At 36.9% G+C, this 18,682-nt stretch overlaps 1 protein-coding gene across 1 annotated transcript in view; it reads left to right on the top strand.

The window, feature by feature from the left end:
• The window catches only part of NDST4 (N-deacetylase and N-sulfotransferase 4), a 223,467-nt gene extending 210,594 nt beyond the window's left edge, over window positions 1–12,873 (top strand). Inside the window, exons 10-13 of the mRNA XM_046657247.1 lie at window positions 5,293–5,463; window positions 6,400–6,509; window positions 10,024–10,126; window positions 12,754–12,873. Of these exons, the coding sequence (XP_046513203.1) occupies window positions 5,293–5,463; window positions 6,400–6,509; window positions 10,024–10,126; window positions 12,754–12,873 (504 nt within the window). The remainder of the gene's footprint in view (window positions 1–5,292; window positions 5,464–6,399; window positions 6,510–10,023; window positions 10,127–12,753) is intronic.
• Window positions 12,874–18,682: the final 5,809 nt, after the last annotated feature.

Here is an 18,682-nt window from a genome sequence, read left to right as displayed (position 1 = left end):
AAGAATTACTAGATTGACTATATAAACATGTAAAGTGTTGGTCTGTCACAATTAACAAAATTAAAGGTAAATATCTAAGTAGAGAATCTTTAGCAAATACATGGTAAATGACTTAGTGTCCTTAATTTGTAAAAAAGTTCCTGCAAATTGATAAATAAATATATCAGTATAAAAATGAGCAAATAACCAAAAGGTATAGATAGACAATCACACACACATACACACAAATGCAACTGCTCAACAATTTATGTGAAAAATGATCCACCGAATTAGGGATCAACAAAATACAAATCAAAATGATAGTCTTTTTGAATATCATCTTAACAAACATTGTAATGTTTATTCTCTCTGTTGTCAAGAGTGTGATCATAAAGGGACTCAAACATTCTAATAGAAAGATGTATAGATACTTTCTAAAAATTAATTTGTTGATAGTCATCAAAAGGGTTGCAAAGGCCCTTTTGTTCTGTGGTTGCTCTTCTGGAATCGATCATAAGGAAAGCCTCAAAGGATTAGACAAATATGTATTCCTTTATTTATACATCGTAGTACTATCTATAAAAATAATAACAACTAAAGGAAAAATAAACGCCCAATAATATAGATTTGTGTCACACTGAAATGGAATATTCTGGAGCCACATTTAATGATGGTTTTAATCAATGGAATGATAATTAAAACATTATGGTCATTCTAATGTGTGGATAGATATTAATCGAATGATCACAAAGTTATATAACTAGAAATTTTGAATGCTCTGTGAGGAAGTATGTAAGGTGTTATGAGAGCATTTTCTGGAGAAGTAAATTTGGACTTAAAACTGAAGGATGAGTAGGTATTAACTGGTTAAGCACAGATGGAGAGTAGGGGAGAGGGAGAAGTATGTGTGGTCCACTGGGTGCAAAGAACCCCAGCACATTTAAAGAACTAAAAAAGTTCCATGTGGCTAGAGAGCAAAGCCCGAGGTGGAGACCTGTGAGAGATGAGTCTGAGAGGCACACAGAGGCTGGAAGTCATGTGGGAGAACCATGTGGATGCCATTCTTTGAGCAATTGAAAGACTGAAAAATGTTGTCAGCCTGTGACTATCAGATTGCCTTTTAGAAAACATTGCATTATCTGCTATTCAAAGAATGGATTGGGTTGGAACAAATGACTACATGCATTCAGAGAAATCAAATAGAGGCTACTGCAATAGTCCTGCTGAGAAATAGAGGTAGCACAGAAAAAGACAGTAAATAGAAACTGAGTGAAGTCTGAAGTATGAAGAGATGTTTGGGTGTTAAAATGAGCAGAACCTGGTGAGAAAACAGTGTCAAAGGTGAATCAAATTTCCAATCTGGGCAAATGGATGATGGCCATATATTCATATGAAAAGAGAAGCTCTGAAGAAGGATACAGGAGTTGTGTGGGGGTGAGGTGAGGCTAAAGATGTGATACAGTTGGTGATCCTGAGATGTGGAGTCACTGCCATGCTGAAGGAACAGTAGTTACCTGGCACTCTGGGGAGAGTCTGAGCTGGAGACAGAAAATTGTGACTCAGAGGCAAAAAGCCACAAAATTGGTGAAATTGCCTAAGAGAGAGTTTAGAGAAGAAAAATACAGAGCAGGATGAGGCAGCCAGAGAGACAAGAGAATACAGCCAGAGGAGTAGAAGAAAAGATCCAGGAGTATAGTGACAGCAAATATGAGGCAAGGGAGTACTGTCAATGGAGGAGGTGACAACATGTCAAACAGCTGCTAAGAAAGTAAACAATTAGGCAAAACAAGGCCTGAATTATTTTCACTGAGGTCAAAGATATTGAGGAAGTGGAGCCCTTATCAACAGAGTGAAAACAGCAAAACCAGATAGATTGGGTCTTGGAATAATTAAGTGGGGATGAAGAGATGTAGGCAGCGCTTGGAAAACACTAAGGAAATGTGATACAAAGGGGAAAAAACACAACACACGTTTATTACATAGCAGCTGAAGTGGTCGTAAGGAAAATGTGTTCTATGGTTGTGGCCATTTGAATTGTGATGTTTCCAAAGAAAGGGAGATGTTAAAGGCCCTGGAGAGGAAATGAAGAATCAATCCTGTGAGGATCCTGAGAGGCCTGGAAGGGATGGCTACGGGAAATAACATACGTGGGAGGGGAGCACTCTGGTTCCAGAGTTGTTCACTTTTCTGGTACTGGGACCCCTCTGGGAGCCTGGTGGCGTCTATGGGCTCCATTTCAGAAAAGCATAAAACTAAATACATAGAACTACAGAGGAAACAACTATGTTGAAATGTAATTATCAAAATACTTTTCAAATCAGTATCATCAAATGGCAAAATCTAACTGTGGGTCTGTACTCCTGTAGCTTGTCATGATGAGCATAAACATTTTGATATATCTGAAACACCGGTAATGTGATGGAAAAGTAACTGACTCTTATTGGTGGTAAAATCACAGGTACAATAAATGCTAAATTTCATTTAGAGGTTACCGAAAATAAAGGGGCCTTTCTTTTGCAGATCCAAGTCCATAGACTCTCTGACTTTATCAAGAACCCCCACAGTGAAACTTAAGGGACAGAAGAGGGGATGAATTTACGTGCTGGGAAATTTGAAGGTCTGGGATGGAGAAATGGAAGTGACTGTGATGGTCTCTTCTTCCTTTGAGAAGTTGAGAATGAGTTAAGCTGATGAAAAAGAGGCGGAGAATTTGGGAGGCAGCTGTTTGAGGAGACAAAAGGGGATGTGAACTCTTCTACGACAGTGAGAGAAAGTTGAGCAGAGAAATGTAAAATTGCCTACAGCAATGAAGGCTAACTGAAGTTAGTGATCTTGAGTTTAGGGTGGTGGTAATAAGGTATATGTACTAAAATCCCAATGACACGAGTGTGTTTGTGCATGTATATGTTTAATGCATATAGAAATTAATGCTAAAATGAAGATTAAAAGGGAATTTTTTAAGAGCATAGTAAGATAACAAGTAATTTTAGGTTTTTCTTCATTCTTTGCCTTGACTTTTCAAAATTTCTCCAATAAACATATGTAATTGAAAACAAATAATGATGGACAGAAAAATATGACATTGCAAATTGGGATTGCAAGTGGTTGGGGATCCAAGTGGAACACACAAATTGGGTGCAAGATTCAGAAATTATTATTAGAATCCATGAGTCGGTATCTTCCTCAAGATATAAAAATGTGCCTTTCTCACTTTGTGAAAATTCATAATGCAAAGCAAGATAAACTTACTTTTTTAAAACTGTGCCAAAAGCATTGAGATGTTAAGCCTTAATTTAAAATTTTGAACGCAAACACTTGAGGCAAAATGTTGCACATTTTCCTAGCAGGGGGCACGGTCACTACTTTAGGCAGATTTATATGAAGTTTTTTTTCACATAGATTAAACCATTTAAATGGCTTAAAGCATTTAAAGAGAATCTATGTCTGCTTGTTCAAGTAAATTCTTTGAACATACACCTTTGAAAAGAATTATTTTTTCCGGTAATACATTTTATTGCCATATTGCTAAGAATAGGGTCCCCAAAGGGCTCTACATTTCAAAATAATGCAGCCTGTTATTTAGCTGGTCTTGTCTACTGGGTAAATACCATAAATCCAAAACTCAGCAGGTGTAATTCAGAAACTCCTACAAACGTCACCTGCCACTGTAATTTCTACCCCACATTTTTATAATGGGCTTCATAGAAGAGCTGTAGTGCTCTTTTTTTCCATAAAATATTTTCCTTTGTGACTTCTGGTCATATTTTTTTTGCTAATCGTAGTTGCAGGGATATAAAGAGAAGTTGGTACTAAACTGGTGTAAGTCAGTATAGAGCAGGTCAAGTACAGTTCCGTGTTATCACTGCTTAAAATAGAAATTTTAGCCTTACTGTATTAATACGCACACAGTATATTTATATTTATTCAAGTTATGTACTTTCTACACATTTTACCGATTAAATGTGTTACGTAATCTCTATATACTCAGCATAATGTATATACATTAAGAATGTCAGTAAATACACAATGAGAGGGCTTCAAAATGATTAGTTCTACCATTCTACCACTCACTGGTTACTCTTTAACCACTCACAACTTCCTAACTATCTTTCCTTTTTTAGTTGTGTTTATTTCTAACTCTCACATTAGGCCTGCTATTGCACAATTGTATCAGACCCTAATATCCTTCCATCCTTATCCCGTAGTAAATTTTCCTTATCTTCACTTTTAGATATCTCACAAAATTGGTTCATCCATCCCCCATATCTCATCTACCTTCACGCAAACTTACTTTAGAGATAAACTTCTCTTAGTTTGCATGTTTATTTTTTTCTCCTTATCAAAATCTTTCTCATTAAATTTTAGCTCAAAAGCTTCAACCATTGAAAAAGATCCCTTCATCTTTCATTCAGAACTAAAGATTTATTGGTCTGGCTATCACAGCAAATAGCTGATACCTCTAGTCAAAGATACAACTTGATTACAATCTGTTAATCTCTTGTCTCTCGTACAAGATTTTGATCTCTTTGAAGATGGCAGTTATGTCTTACTTACTTCTCTTTATCTCCAGAGTCTATTTCAGTTCTTTGTCTAGTGAGGAGCATATTGAGTGCTCATGAAATTGTATTGACTATTAACTTCATCTCTCATTGTGTTGGGTTGTTGTGTTTGACCAGTGAAGGTTTGATGAGAGCATGTGGTACTGAAAAGAGGTAGGGAAACAGTATTTGGGAACCAGCAGAGTTAGATGGAAACCCTGGTGAGAGCAAAACAAAAGGACCACAGACAACGTCAACATGAATATGACACCTAAACAAGCACTGGGAACAGACATCTGCTTTCTCTGTGCTGATAGCACCTGCCACCCAGGGATGTTGGGGAAGTGTCAGAACCCACAAGGGCAGCTGTAATGAAACAATGAGCATGCCCACTCTTGCCAGTTGAAATCTCTTTTCATCAGGCTTGGTTTGTCTGATTCCTGACGTCTTTTCACTTCTAATCAGACCTGTGAAGAAAGTCCTTTTACTCTATCTCTTTCCTTGCACCTAAATATTCCAGACATGAGGACAACCACAGGCCTGTCTGCATCCTATTTGATGTCTATGGAAAACTTGTACTTTAAAAAGCAATATGCCAATGCCTAAGTTTCAATATATGCACTTTTTACCTTATTTTTCATTCTATAATCAATCATTTTTCATTACTTTTTTGGAGATAAAAGACACACACATATGTACACACACATCACACATGTGCACACGTACCGGTGCGGGCATAAAGAAAATTAATTTTACAACTGATTTCTTGTTAAAGCACCAACGATCACATGAAGATCCAGCTGCCCTGAGGTTTAATTTCTATGAAGTTATTACAACAGGACATTGGGCCCCATCGGACCTAAAAACTTTGCAGAGGAGATGCCTAGTACCTGGGTGGTATGCGGTCCACATAGAAAGATGGCTAACTTACTTTGCTACTTCTCAGGTAATGTCCTGAAATTAATTTCTTCTGTTTATCATGATTATGTTGCACTGACAAACAGAAAATATGAATTAACATTACCACAGAGAGTGATTTATAATCAGAGATGAACATACCTAAAAAAGGAGTGGATCTTTGCGTTTTTAATGTCAATAACAGTATTAAAATATTAAGTGGCTGTGAAACAAATTCTTGAGATCTTCTTTTGGATAGAAGCTGGTGTCAAAGTGCTAAGTCCTCACACGGGAGACATCACGTGATTCATAGGCAGCAGTAACTCTCAGCTACTGGCAGAGCAGTCAGTTAGATGATACCATTATGGATCACCATGTGCAGATACTCATGTCGTCTGTCCTGTGGGACTCTTGCAGAGAAAGAAGGTGGTCACCCATTAGACCGTCAAAATGGAAAGTGCTATATCAGCTCCAGGAATGTGAATAGAACAAGAAATAAGGATTTGAGGAAAGTGTCCATATCGTTTATACTCTACATCCCAGATAAGGTTACAACTGGAAGCTGAGTTCTCTGTCATAGTTTGTAAGGAGAATAGATGGGTAATTTTCAACTGTGGGCCCACTATTTCTAAGCCCTTGGCTCCAAGATTAGCTTATGGGATTTCATAGGCTGACTAATTATCTGATTGCATGACATACGGAAAATCATGTTTCTACTTCACAACTAAATGAAGAGAGTATCTATGTTTATTTCTGATTCACAGTCAAGTTAGTTAAGGGTTATAAATGATGCCGGTGGCAAACTTTAATTGTTGTTTATTTGGAAGACACAAGAACAGCAAACATTAAAATGTATTCTAAGTAGTGCATATTTTCTTCATGTTCACACTGATTCTAATTGATGGTCATACCAGGCCAAAGGTGGCAGCTCAGTGTATTTAATTTAGTTTTGTTCTTCATAAAGTGACTATTTTTGACTTTACAGTTGCTAATTATTGATGGACAGCAGCTGAGATCTGACCCAGCTACTGTGATGGATGAAGTCCAGAAGTTTCTGGGAGTTACACCTCATTATAATTACTCTGAAGCACTAACGTGAGTCTATTCTCATGCTTGATTTCATTTCCATTATTTGCCATCATAAATTATCACTGGTAGGAGTGTATATAGCATCATTACTACTAGCCGTGAATTTATACATCATTATGCTACTCAAAAGCAGTCAAAGGAATATTCTCATTATGCATGTAGTGTCTCCCTTTTGAAGACCAGGAATACCTTATCTTATAAAGTATTATAGAAATTTGATATGTCACAAATTCCCCTTTTTGTAAGCTTTTTCCCACTATCAGTTTGGTTAGGTAGAATTCTTACATGCTTACTCTGTGCAGAAAGTGTCCTAGAAATTGAAGTTACACAGGTGAAAAAGATGTAGTCTTTTCCTCCAAGTAATTTACGAGTTAGTAGGGAAATGCAGATGCCCGTCGTTAGCTCTGTGAAGGTAGCAGGATTTCAGGCAGAATTGGGAAAGCGATACATTCATGTTTCACTCTGTATTTATTAAATTATGTGTAACCAAATATAATCACGTATAATGTTCCAGTTATCTATTGTTGCATGACAGACCTTCCCAAACTGACTAGCATATAACCACGGTCATTTTATTATGCTGGTGGATTCGGCAGGCTGGGAATTCAGACATGATACAGCCGAGACAGCTTGTCTCTGCTCATAATACCTGGGGCCACAGCTGGGAAGACATGAATATCTGGGTATAACTCGAACGGCTGGGGACGGGAATCATCTGGAGACTTGTTCACTTCTTCACTCACATCTCTGTCTCTTGGACTGGGATGGCTCAAAGGCGGAGCTCAATGGGACAAGACCTCTTGTGTGCCTTTCTCACAGTGCAGTGGCTGTCTTCTGAGAGGGAGCGATGTATCCAAGGAACAAGGTCCAAGAGAGCCCTAGCCTTCTCTGACCTAGCCTTGCAAGTCATACAGCATCACTTACTCCACATCCTGCTGATTACAACCAGGTCACGAAAGCCCAGTCCAAATCCAAGGGGAGGGAAATGAGCCTCCCCTTCTTGATGCGGAGGGGCAAGGGCATTCTGCAGAAGAGAATGTGGCTAGGGAGACATTGTTGCACTCATCTTGGGAAAATAAAACCATACACTTGGTCATTAAAAATGGAAAAACAATGGAAAGAAGCAAAATAACAAACATACAAAAACAAAACCTCCGAGCAGCAAAAACATATTTTAAAAGGGCCTGGACTTGACAGTCACACAAGGCCTGCTATAAAGCCTATTAAATTTTAGAGAAAATTCTAACAAGCCTGATTATATAACTTTCCAGTTCACAGCAGATTAGAATCAGCAATTAGACAATTAGGGAGGGTAATGGAGGGACAGGAAAAGCAGTAATAAGACTGAGTTGCTCCTCATGCACTAAAACAACCCTAATGAAGTTTTTCCCTACGCATGGCAATAACAACAACACAGGCATGCCCCTGCTGATGAGGTAGACGGAGCGGCCGTAACATATCTTGCAGTAATCGTTACTGATGTTAGCGTGACTTCCCCTGCCTCCATGCGGCAGTTTAGGGAATGGTTCTAGCCTGTCTACTACAAATAGTTGCTTATGGTTCTGTAGAGCTGGAAAACCATACATTTAAAGAAGAGATTACAAACAAGTACAGAATATATGGTTTTTACTATGTCTCACCTCACAAAAAATTAATAACTGTAGTGATGTTCAGTATAAGAAAGGAACTCGTGTGGCAACCAATTCATGTCCTCAAAGTTGTCTAACTGTTATTTGAGAAAGGCTTTGCATCTCAATGTCACCATTTCATGCCTACTAAAATGAAACTATGAAACAGTGGATTGACAGAACTTAGAAAGAATAAATGCCCTTTGCTAGACTTTGGCTATATAATGTTGCCAATGCAATAAATGAAACCAGGACAGCAAAAACATGTGGACTCTAGGTTATAACACCCCTATCTGAAAGAATGACTTTCAGCATCCTGGATGGCTGTCCTTGCTCAGGTTGTGTTAAGCTCTGCCTCCAAGCAGCTGCTGTAGAGAGCAAGGAGAGACTGCAGCCCGTCCGGAGACCTCTGCACACCTGACAGCAAAGGAGATACTCTCAGCATGTGAAGAAATTTCTTGGCTTTGCTGCCTGATCTGTATTTTACCTCAACGCAGTTAAATATTCTCATCCTGTGGCGGAAAATGCTGCTTAGGGGCACCGTTACGCCGATTGCCCCATCTCATTTTGCACAGCAGGCTGAATTGTTTTTCCTCTGGGGAAATTAATGAAAACTAGAGAAAGGACTGTATGATAGGCAAAGAACAGATTGAAAAGTCCAGGTTGGAAATGACTCTGTCTTCCTTTTATCTGTTTAACCAGTGATGCATTTAATTTTAATTGATAACGTGTACTAGGACAACCTGGACTGCAAGGATCGGGTCTCTGATAATAGGTTGGGCAGGGAACTGTGAAGAAAATTTCCCTCTCCCCTTAAATGAGTTCACATATGTGCAGAGGCAAATTGCAGGTGCACCGGTATTATAGGAATGGGCCCAGGGCAACGAAATATTCTGCAACTAATTAACTTTACATCCCAGTCAATTATGTTCCATCCTTCTAAAACATCTGCTGAGCAACAAAAATGCAAACCTTTTCGATGTTTTATGCATGCAGCAAGTCCCACAGCAATAAATTTAAAATTTCCCTTCTTATTTGGTTCATTCTTTCGTTTCTCCTATCTTGTTAGTCCTAAACAAAAATTCGTATATGTCTGAGTTTAAACAAAATAATTAGGCCACACATTCTTCCATTTGTAACTTTGTGCAGCCAGGAGAGCAAAACAACAGTAGAATTTTCTTGAAGAGTATAGGGACCTGAATTATCTAGTAGAATCATCTGCCTTCAACAAAGAAGTAAAAGCTTGTCTAATCTTCCACTCACTATTTGTACAGCCCATGTCTCGTGCTACCTGAAAAAAATATAATAAATTATATTTTTACATTTTTAATTTCCTCCTTGAGAAGTGTAAACGTTTTGGACTGTAAAAAAAATACAGTATTTTTCCAAATTAAAAGCTTTAATTCTTGTTTATATTCACATAAGTGTATTTACTTTATATTCAGTCACTTTAATATATACCATTGAATGATTTCAAAGAAATCTGTTAATATATTTTGACAGGAAATCATATTAATAAGTAAATAAATCTTAAGGTCATTTTTATGTGGGTTGTAGTTCTGATGATTGGTCCTTGATCTTTTACGGATGAATAGGTAAAGTATGGAACTTAAGTTCACAATTTCAACATAAGATTGACCTAAAGATCTATATGTCTTTTTTATTACGGGAGAAATATTCAAAAATAGCACTAACAGTTTATTTAATCTCAATAAGACTCTCTCAAATCAATTCAATGAATATTTGTAGAACTGAATTAAATCAAATCGAAGCAATGGGCATGTGAAAGTGCATTTCCTTTATCCAATCGGTGAGGCTCTCTCTCTCAAAATTCCACATACAATTTATAATCATTATATTTTATAAAATCATTTATGTTTGATCATTTGTAGGTTTGATCCCCAGAAGGGCTTTTGGTGTCAGCTACTGGAAGGAGGAAAGACCAAATGCCTTGGAAAAAGCAAAGGCCGAAAATATCCACCCATGGATCCAGAGGTAATATTTTCCTAATCTTTGAAATATACTGGTAGATCTCTGGGCATACAACCTTTTCAAAACTGGTGACAGTAAATTTGGTTCCTTTTTCTGGTCTTTCTTTGCTATCAATAGTTTTATATATTTAAAAGATAGACAGACCAACAGAAATAGATGATTGATAGATACCCATTGTTTGCTGTTGGGAGGCAATTCAAATGTAAATGCAAAACAGTAACTCCTTTCCAAATGTGTAAAGTCCTTAAATAAATTGTTCACTAAACAAGTGATTTTGGGTAAAATATATAAGCATTATTATTATATTAAACATTTACCATGCATAGTAATGAGCTAAGCAATAAAGAGTAAAGAGTTCTGATCACCAATTACAACATGTGAGTGAAGTTTTCCAAACCACCAAGCAATGCTCAACACTGGTTGGGTGTCCTAGAATTCAACTCAGTGCTAACACTCTCTACCCAGAGACTGCATCAGACCCCACAGATTAAGGGCTCAGTCCTACAAGTCTGCCCTCCACTTCAGATGCCAGGCGCAAGCCCAGGTTGTCACCTGTGCTGCTGACCAACTGGTTATGGATTGGAGGTTTCAACGACTCCTTCCTTTGGTTCAATTTATTTGCTCAAGTGGTTCACAGAACTCAGAGAAACATTTTACTTACTAGATCACCAGTTTATTATAATGGGACATAACTCAGGGACAGTCAGATAGAAGAGATGCAGAGGGCAAGGTATGGTAAAAGGGCACAGAGCTTCCATGTCCTCTCTGAGTGCATCACTCGGCATCTTCACATGTTCACCAACCCAGAAGCTCTTGAAACCCTGTCCTTTTTTGGGGGTTTTATGGAGGCTTCATTACATAGGCATGGTTGATTAAATCATTGGCCAATGAGACTGATTCAACCTTCAGGCCCTCTGCCCTTCCCTAGAGGTAAGGACTTAAAGTTCCAACCCTCTCTTCACAGGTTTGGTTCCTCTGGCAACTAGCCTCATCCTAAAGGGGGGCCAAAAGTCACCTCATTAACATAACAAAAGACGCCTTTCTCACTCTCCCACTTAGGAAATTCCAAGGGTTTTAGGAGCTCTGTGCCAGAAACCCAGACAGAGAATAAATATGTATTACTTACTATAAATCATAATATCACAGAGAGGATACAGGATAAAACAGTTTTGAACTCAAATTTACTATAGGAGCGTACATTAGTTATGGTCACTGATTTATAATAAGATACCTAAAACAATGACAAACTACAAAGAAGCAGGGAAAAAAATCTCTCAGTAGAAGTGATGGTGTGAGGAGGTAGACGAGGATTGGGAAAACAGTTATCAATCAGCTGAGCCAGATATGATGAGTCTCTCTCCTAAGGCAAGGTGAGTGAAGGGAGGATGGAAGGCATTTACTATGGAAATAAAAGTACCAGAAGGTCCTTAAACTATACCTTTGAACTTCATAATTTCAAAAAGGTTTCAGAAATCACTTTAATCTGCCAAGAAATCAATGTAATGTTCCCATTACTTTTATAAACATCTTATCCAGAATTGAAGTGTTTACAACCTAGTTTAAGAGAAGAAATGTAATGAAATACCTGGTAAATGGTAGAAGACAAAATGTAGTTGTCTGAAGTCCATTTCCACAGTATACACAAAAGTCGCTAAGGGAGTTTTATGAGGAAAGAGACACATTTGTGCTAAAATATTGGGAAGGGCTTAAGAGAGACGGTACAACCTTGACTAGATGGAAAACAATGTGGGGGCTGTTGCTACCTATACATACACAGGAAAAGTGTTCATTGCTACTATTTTGTCAGAGACACAGAACTGTGTTCAGTAGGTTATAATATGAAGTAAGTGATATCCAGAGACAAAACCCAATTATAAATTTTCTGCTTTCCAGAAACAAAAGCAAACATAAACTAAAGCCATTGATATATTTGATAATCTTTTTTTAAATCATTCATCTAGTAAGGGCCAATCACTCCAACTTGATTAGGAATATAAGAATCACAAGAAAGATTACTATAATGATTTCTGTAATGAGAACTTACAATATTTTTGAAGTAGAAAGCTCTTGATGATTCTTTTGAAATCTATTTTACTCCTGACTAAATAGAGAAAATATTTTTGTAATGTTGCAAGTTGTTTCTTTAATCATGAATTTCAGCTTATATGATCATTTATGTTCACTTTTTATTTTTATGCTTTGGCCCAATTTTACAGAATTTACAATTTTAAAGGAAATATATGTTTTTGGTAGCTTGCTTCTGTGGATTTGGTACCGCAGCTGGTCTCTGCTTCATTCTATTATATACTTATTATATTATATATTGTATGCCCATACCTATTACACACCTCTCATTGGCTTTCCTCCCTACGTAGACGTCATCAATCCCACAATAAATAAGTGCCATATGGAAGACAAGCCACATATGACCTACATAGACCTTTTATTTTATTGCTACTCTTCTGCCAAATCTTTTCAAAAGTGAGTGATATCTTAGGAAAAATACAAAGAAATACTTATTTTAGAGACATCAATGCTGTAATAGAATTTCTTAAGAAATGTAGATTGCACAATCTCATCTAATGAATTAATAAGTTCCTTCAAGTCTTCTTTTCCTTTTTGCCTTCCAGTCTAGAACTTTCCTCTCTAATTACTACCGAGATCATAACGTGGAACTGTCCAAACTGCTGCATAGACTGGGGCAGCCCCTGCCGTCCTGGCTGAGACAGGAGCTGCAGAAAGTGAGGTAGCAGTGGAGAAAAGAACCAAGGCTCACGAGATGCTTACTTGACTATTCAATAGCAAAACAGACCCCACAGCTTTCATCCCCCCAACACCCTTGTGATTGTCGACAGAGGACTGTGTGAATAAATTTCCTTCTATCTTTTTCATCAAATGAAAACTGTTATATATGCACGCATTGGCAATTGCTAGCATCAATCCCTGGGGGAAGGTTTCGGGAAATAATGTAGGGTTTTGTGGCATTATCCAGTTTCTATTGTGGGGTTCATAACACAGCCAGTTCCTCTGCTAACCATAAGGTTTCAGAAACTCTGTGTATGACTGAGAACCCTGATTATAAGCAAGTGACAAATGAGAATCTTGAGGGAAAGATAAAGACTGAGTTATCCGTAAATGAGACTGGTAGTAACCCAATATCTGAATCAAGGGCTTACATCTTCCTTTTGCTAATTCAAAAACAATTTTGCTTTTGTCATGAAAAGAAATTACAGAATCCCATACTCTTATTTTGAGCAATAACTATTTATTATATTTAGCTCACATGTATTTTCCTCTGCTACTCCTCTTTGTGAATTTCCTTGACTTGCTAAAGAAGTTGTGAAGTTGCAGCCTACCATGTTTTCTGTCTGTTTTCCCTTTGTGGAAAGGGACTATCTGAAAGTTTCCACATTCATTGATATTACTGTTTTATCTGGCAGGGCAGCCATGCTCAGTGAATTTTGCATTATGGTTCCAACCATATCTATTGGAGGGTTTTGGGTAGAAGGAATGAAAGTGCATCCTCTGCATAATGTTAACTAGTATGTGTAAGGCCATCTTTACATGGATCCAAAATCTTACCCTCCTATTAATCTAGGTATTTCCACCATGACAATGATGTAATATTTATATATTTTTTCACAATCCACAGAAGAAAAAACCTTATTCATAAGATATGAAATGAAAACACTGATATGTGTTTACAGGTAGCGTGAGGCCCTTGTGCCTTCTATGTAGTATATGTCAGTTGTTTTAAAGCATGGACTTTTATATATGCCAGTACATGTGCTATTGCAGATTATGTTTTTAATGCCTATTTAGGAAAATAAATATAATCTAAAACTTACCTCTTGAAACATCACTAATTCTCAACCATGACACCCAAAAATTAATTTCTAGAGAAGAAGTGATGTTCTTTCTGTCTTAGAGTTTAGATTCCTCTCCTATTTGGAGATTATTGTCATGCTGGTTGGGTTTTTATCCCATTTGTCAATGAAGATACATTAAAGCTTTGCTAATCTTTTCATTGGTATACAAAGGAAAAATTTCAACAGAACATTAACTAAAAGTGACTCTGGTAACATTACCTGTCAACCCATCCTTCCTCCAGAGTAATTTTTCTGTAGGCTATAAATGGTATTACTTTTTCTTATTATTGAGAAATTATGCTTGACATATTTCAATGTCTTCAAAGAAAACTGAAAGGTCTTGTTTTTGTTTGTTTTGTTGTTGTCGTTGTTGTTTTAAGCAAGCAAATCAAATCAAATCTAAAAGATAATCAAGAATTTTTACATATTTTATTTCAGAATTCAGCTTCGGACATATACTTTATTAAGATTTTTGTTTGTTTACCCACTGCATCTAAAGGCTCTTGATCTTTTTCAGAAAATGTAAGATTCTTCTTGGGCGTGAGTTAATACAAATCACAAACTACTGCTTTTGTTGGTCCTTTGTTATCTGTGGGACTCAAATTCTCAACCTTATTGCTGCTTAGGTGAGCATGTGCTCCATAGCATTCCATTGAGCACATTAAAACCACAATAATTGTGTATTTAGAGTTCTAACATTTGATTGATTTGTTCACTAGTTTCCTCCAGTTTATATTCTATTTTTTTCTTTCTAGAACTAGAGACTAACTTTTATTTTCCAAGTGGGATAACAAAAGTATTGATAGAAGAGAGGGAGATATTTTTGAAATTAAGTAAAGTTCGTGTAACTCAAAGTCCAACTGATCACCAGATTTTTTAAAATGTAACTCATTTTCTGCATGTTCTCTTTTTTTCTAAATAGTGTATACAATATCATTCACCTACCTACAGATAACTGAGAGCAGAATTCCCCCAAATTCAATGAGACTCTTCTCCCTGGGTTCATTTCAATCAGTGTGTATATTTTTCTTATTATGATTGATAATGAAAACATCAAGATAAATTTTAATCATATAATTCATCTTCATTGTACAGTAAACTACCCAGAGGGACTCTGGGCTGCGAGAAGATTAGACTAAATCAGGGAAAATTACAGTTTTAAGAATATCTTGGTTTTTCCTGATTTTTACCTACTGGCCACTTCAGAATTATTGACTTGAGATTTAATATATGTAATTCTTTAACGTTTTAAATAAATTCTATCTCATGATCTTGAATGACATATTCTTTAAAATTTTAAAGAACTTCCTAAAATCTTTAAGCAAGCCAGTATCTTCTCCTCTTTCCTTCTTTTCTTTATTCCAATTGCCTAACTCGAGAGCATAATCATTGATTATTTCACATTAAGGAAGGCAGGAACATTATTTGATTATAACCCAAATCAAAATATAGTATATGCTTGTCAAATACCAGTCTCTAAAAATTGTATTACAAATCTCGTCCAAAAACAAATTTTGTTTGTATTTAACGATCACCTAAAAAGAATTAAGTAAGCAACAAGGAAGAATGCTTGAGAAAAATTTATATTCCCTCTATCACTGTATTTTTTATTAAAAAAATAGCTCTTAGTCTAATAAGAGATTTTATTTGCCTTGATTTCAACAAATTCATTTACGTTTAACTTATGTCATTTTTGTTCCTCTATATCTCTATTTTAATATGATATAAAGTGATTTGTTTACCAGAGTATTGATTTATTTGTAATTACACAAACAGTTTATAGTGGAACAATATCTTAAAAGCCTGGTTTTTGTGGCCAGAGAGCATACTAACCATTTGCTTGATGGAGGTACCTCAAAAACAATGCTGGCCAACAATTTCAAAAACAAAGAAATCTAGTACTCTTGTGTACAGGATTTGATGTCAACTACAGGAACACAGCTTAGCTAAGGGGACACACACACATATGTATATATATATATATACTCACTATATGTATATATATGTGAATGAATATTTTCTTGTGTGAGCCATGAGGTGGGTGGGAAAAGCAGATGGAGAACTCTGCATTTACTGAAAATGTGAAATAACTGATGGAGTATGTGCATATCCTGGTTCTCATTCTTCAGAATAAATACGACTGCCGGTATGGCCACTAGAGCAATGTTGCGTCTCCTCTGAAATCCAAGGTTTTAATCAATAGATGAATTTTTTCCTTTCCTTCGTCTTTGTTAACTGCATACACACGCCCTGAATTCCAGCATATAACAAGTGTAACCAGTTCTGTGAGTGGACTATGGATCTCTGGGTTCTCCTCCCGCTTCTGCCTCTCACTGGCTGTGTGGCCTTGGACAATTTGTGAAACTTCCTTGAGTCAGTTTCCTTTTCTGTAAAATCGAGACAATAAAGTATTACTCATTACTTATTGTAAGCATTAAACGAGAATATATTTAAATAACTTAGCACAATGCCTGATGTAGTTATGCTGGAACATGTTTGTTACACAAATAATGTATAATATTCAAACCACTATCTCTTCTTTCATCAAACAAGAATATGTTTTTCTACTCTCTTTAATAATAAAACATATATGTCTTAAACATATAATTAATTGTACTTGGTCAAAATGGGAAACTGTCTTCCCCATCACTATCAAAAAATAAATTTGTGCTGCTCCCTGCTGTTGTTCTGGCCAACATTCAGAGCAAGACCGTTCCATCTCAGTCCATTCTATTCGAGTCTCTTCACCCCTTTCTCCCGTCTACTTCTTCCTCAGTTTATTCAGTAGAATATCTCCCTTGTGCGTTCTCTTTATATTTCTCACTTTAATTCTTTTGCACCTCAATAATATTCTATCAGGAACATCGGGTCTAGAGGTACAGCTTCCTCAAACCAGAGGAAAGTCACAAAATTTAATGAAGGCATATATATAATACTGAATCAATACTTAAAGAATCTGGGTAATCACAAGAAAACCTCTCTGAGTTTTCCACAAGTCTATCTCTAACTTTACCTTCTTCTAATAAGATCTCCTTTCTACAAATGAAACATTTTATTATACTTCAATATTTTGTTTTCTATTTATTATTATCAAACTATTATTTTTTGCATCTTTCATTGTAAATAAACAGTATTTCAGGCGTGAAAGAAGACATTTATATAAATAATTGACTTCCATTAAAAAATATTTTACTGTTTCTCATAAGTCTAAGGTCTTATATACTATCAAAGTCTGGCACAGAGTAGATACTCAACAAAAATTCATTGAAATGTATTAAGGCGTGTTGAGCAGTACCAATGCACTAGATTATTTGACAAACCTCAATACAGACCATCAACCTTCTTCTTAGTTTGCTCTACATTCAAGCTCCAGAGATTTTATTCATAGCTTTCTATGACAGAACTAGTGACTCCAAAATCTGTATCTCCAGTCCCAAATTTGGTCATGAATTGCAGACCTATTACCCAGCTTACTCTGTTCATCCCCATTTAGCTATCTACCTGGCACTTAAATTGAGCACATCCTCAATTGAACTCTTCCCTTTCCAGGTAAAGATTCTGCTTCCCCTCAATCCCGTTTTCTTTTTAAAAACCATGCCCAACCAGCCCAAGCCTTTAGTCCATCTGGGAATCGTTCTCTTCCACAAACCCAAGCTACACTGATTCTTTTCCTGAGTGTCTTTCACTAAACCATAGTTGCCCGATAGAAACATAATATGAGTCACGGATGTAAACCACAGGTACAATTTTAAGTTTTCTGGTAACTACTTTAGAAAACTGTGAAAAGATGCAATTAATTTTAATATTTTATTTAAAACTGTATATCCAAAATATTATTGCAACATGCAATCAATAAAAAAAAATTAACAAGATCTTTATATTCTTGTGTTCATAGTGAGTCTTTAAAGTCCAGTTTGTATTTCACACTTATACACATAACACTTTTGGACTTGCCACATTTTAGTGCTTAACAGCCTCATGTGCCCAGAGGTTTTCACACCGGACAGCACAGCTCTAACCTCTGCTCTCCTCAGCTTCTGTTTTTGCTTGTCTCCTATTCACCGTGTTGGTGAGAGAGGGACTCCTGGCCAAAGGTTGTAAGGGGAAGCCAAATACACAACAATCTTCTACAGATGAGACAACAGCCATTTATTTGTAACATGAACTCACAGCTTGGGGAGGAGGGCGTTATATAGCACACCAGGCCACAAAGGAGATGCCCTTAGGAAGGAGTGAATAACCAAGGGTGGGAGAGACAGGCTTTGTAGCACCAAGAGGGTGAGGTGCCCCTCGTTCCCACAGGAGCATGTGATTGGCTGGTTTGAATAATTCTGCAGGCTGGCAGGAAACCGAAACCCACTACTCAAGAATAATCAGAAACTGAACTTGGTCCACTTGACAAGGACAATTTCTGGCAAGGGGACTCAACCACAGGAGCAGTGTGGGATGGGGAACTTGTGGTTAGGCCATTCAACAGCCCCCCGAATTTACCAGATGTCAAGACAGCACAAAATACTGAGTCTTAATTTTCCACCTCACCCCACACCTCTCACCACGGTTTTACTCCAGGCTCTCATCATCTCTCCTACAGAATTTTGTCACGACCTCTGAACTGGAGCTTTCACTCCTCTCTAAATGCTATAGCACACGGCCCAGGGAAGCGTCTTTATAACTTCTAAGTAGGACCACA

Source organism: Equus quagga, chromosome 3, assembly GCF_021613505.1.
Source record: "Equus quagga isolate Etosha38 chromosome 3, UCLA_HA_Equagga_1.0, whole genome shotgun sequence".
Lineage (NCBI taxonomy): Eukaryota > Metazoa > Chordata > Mammalia > Perissodactyla > Equidae > Equus > Equus quagga.
This window is presented reverse-complemented; position numbering and strand designations above follow the sequence as displayed.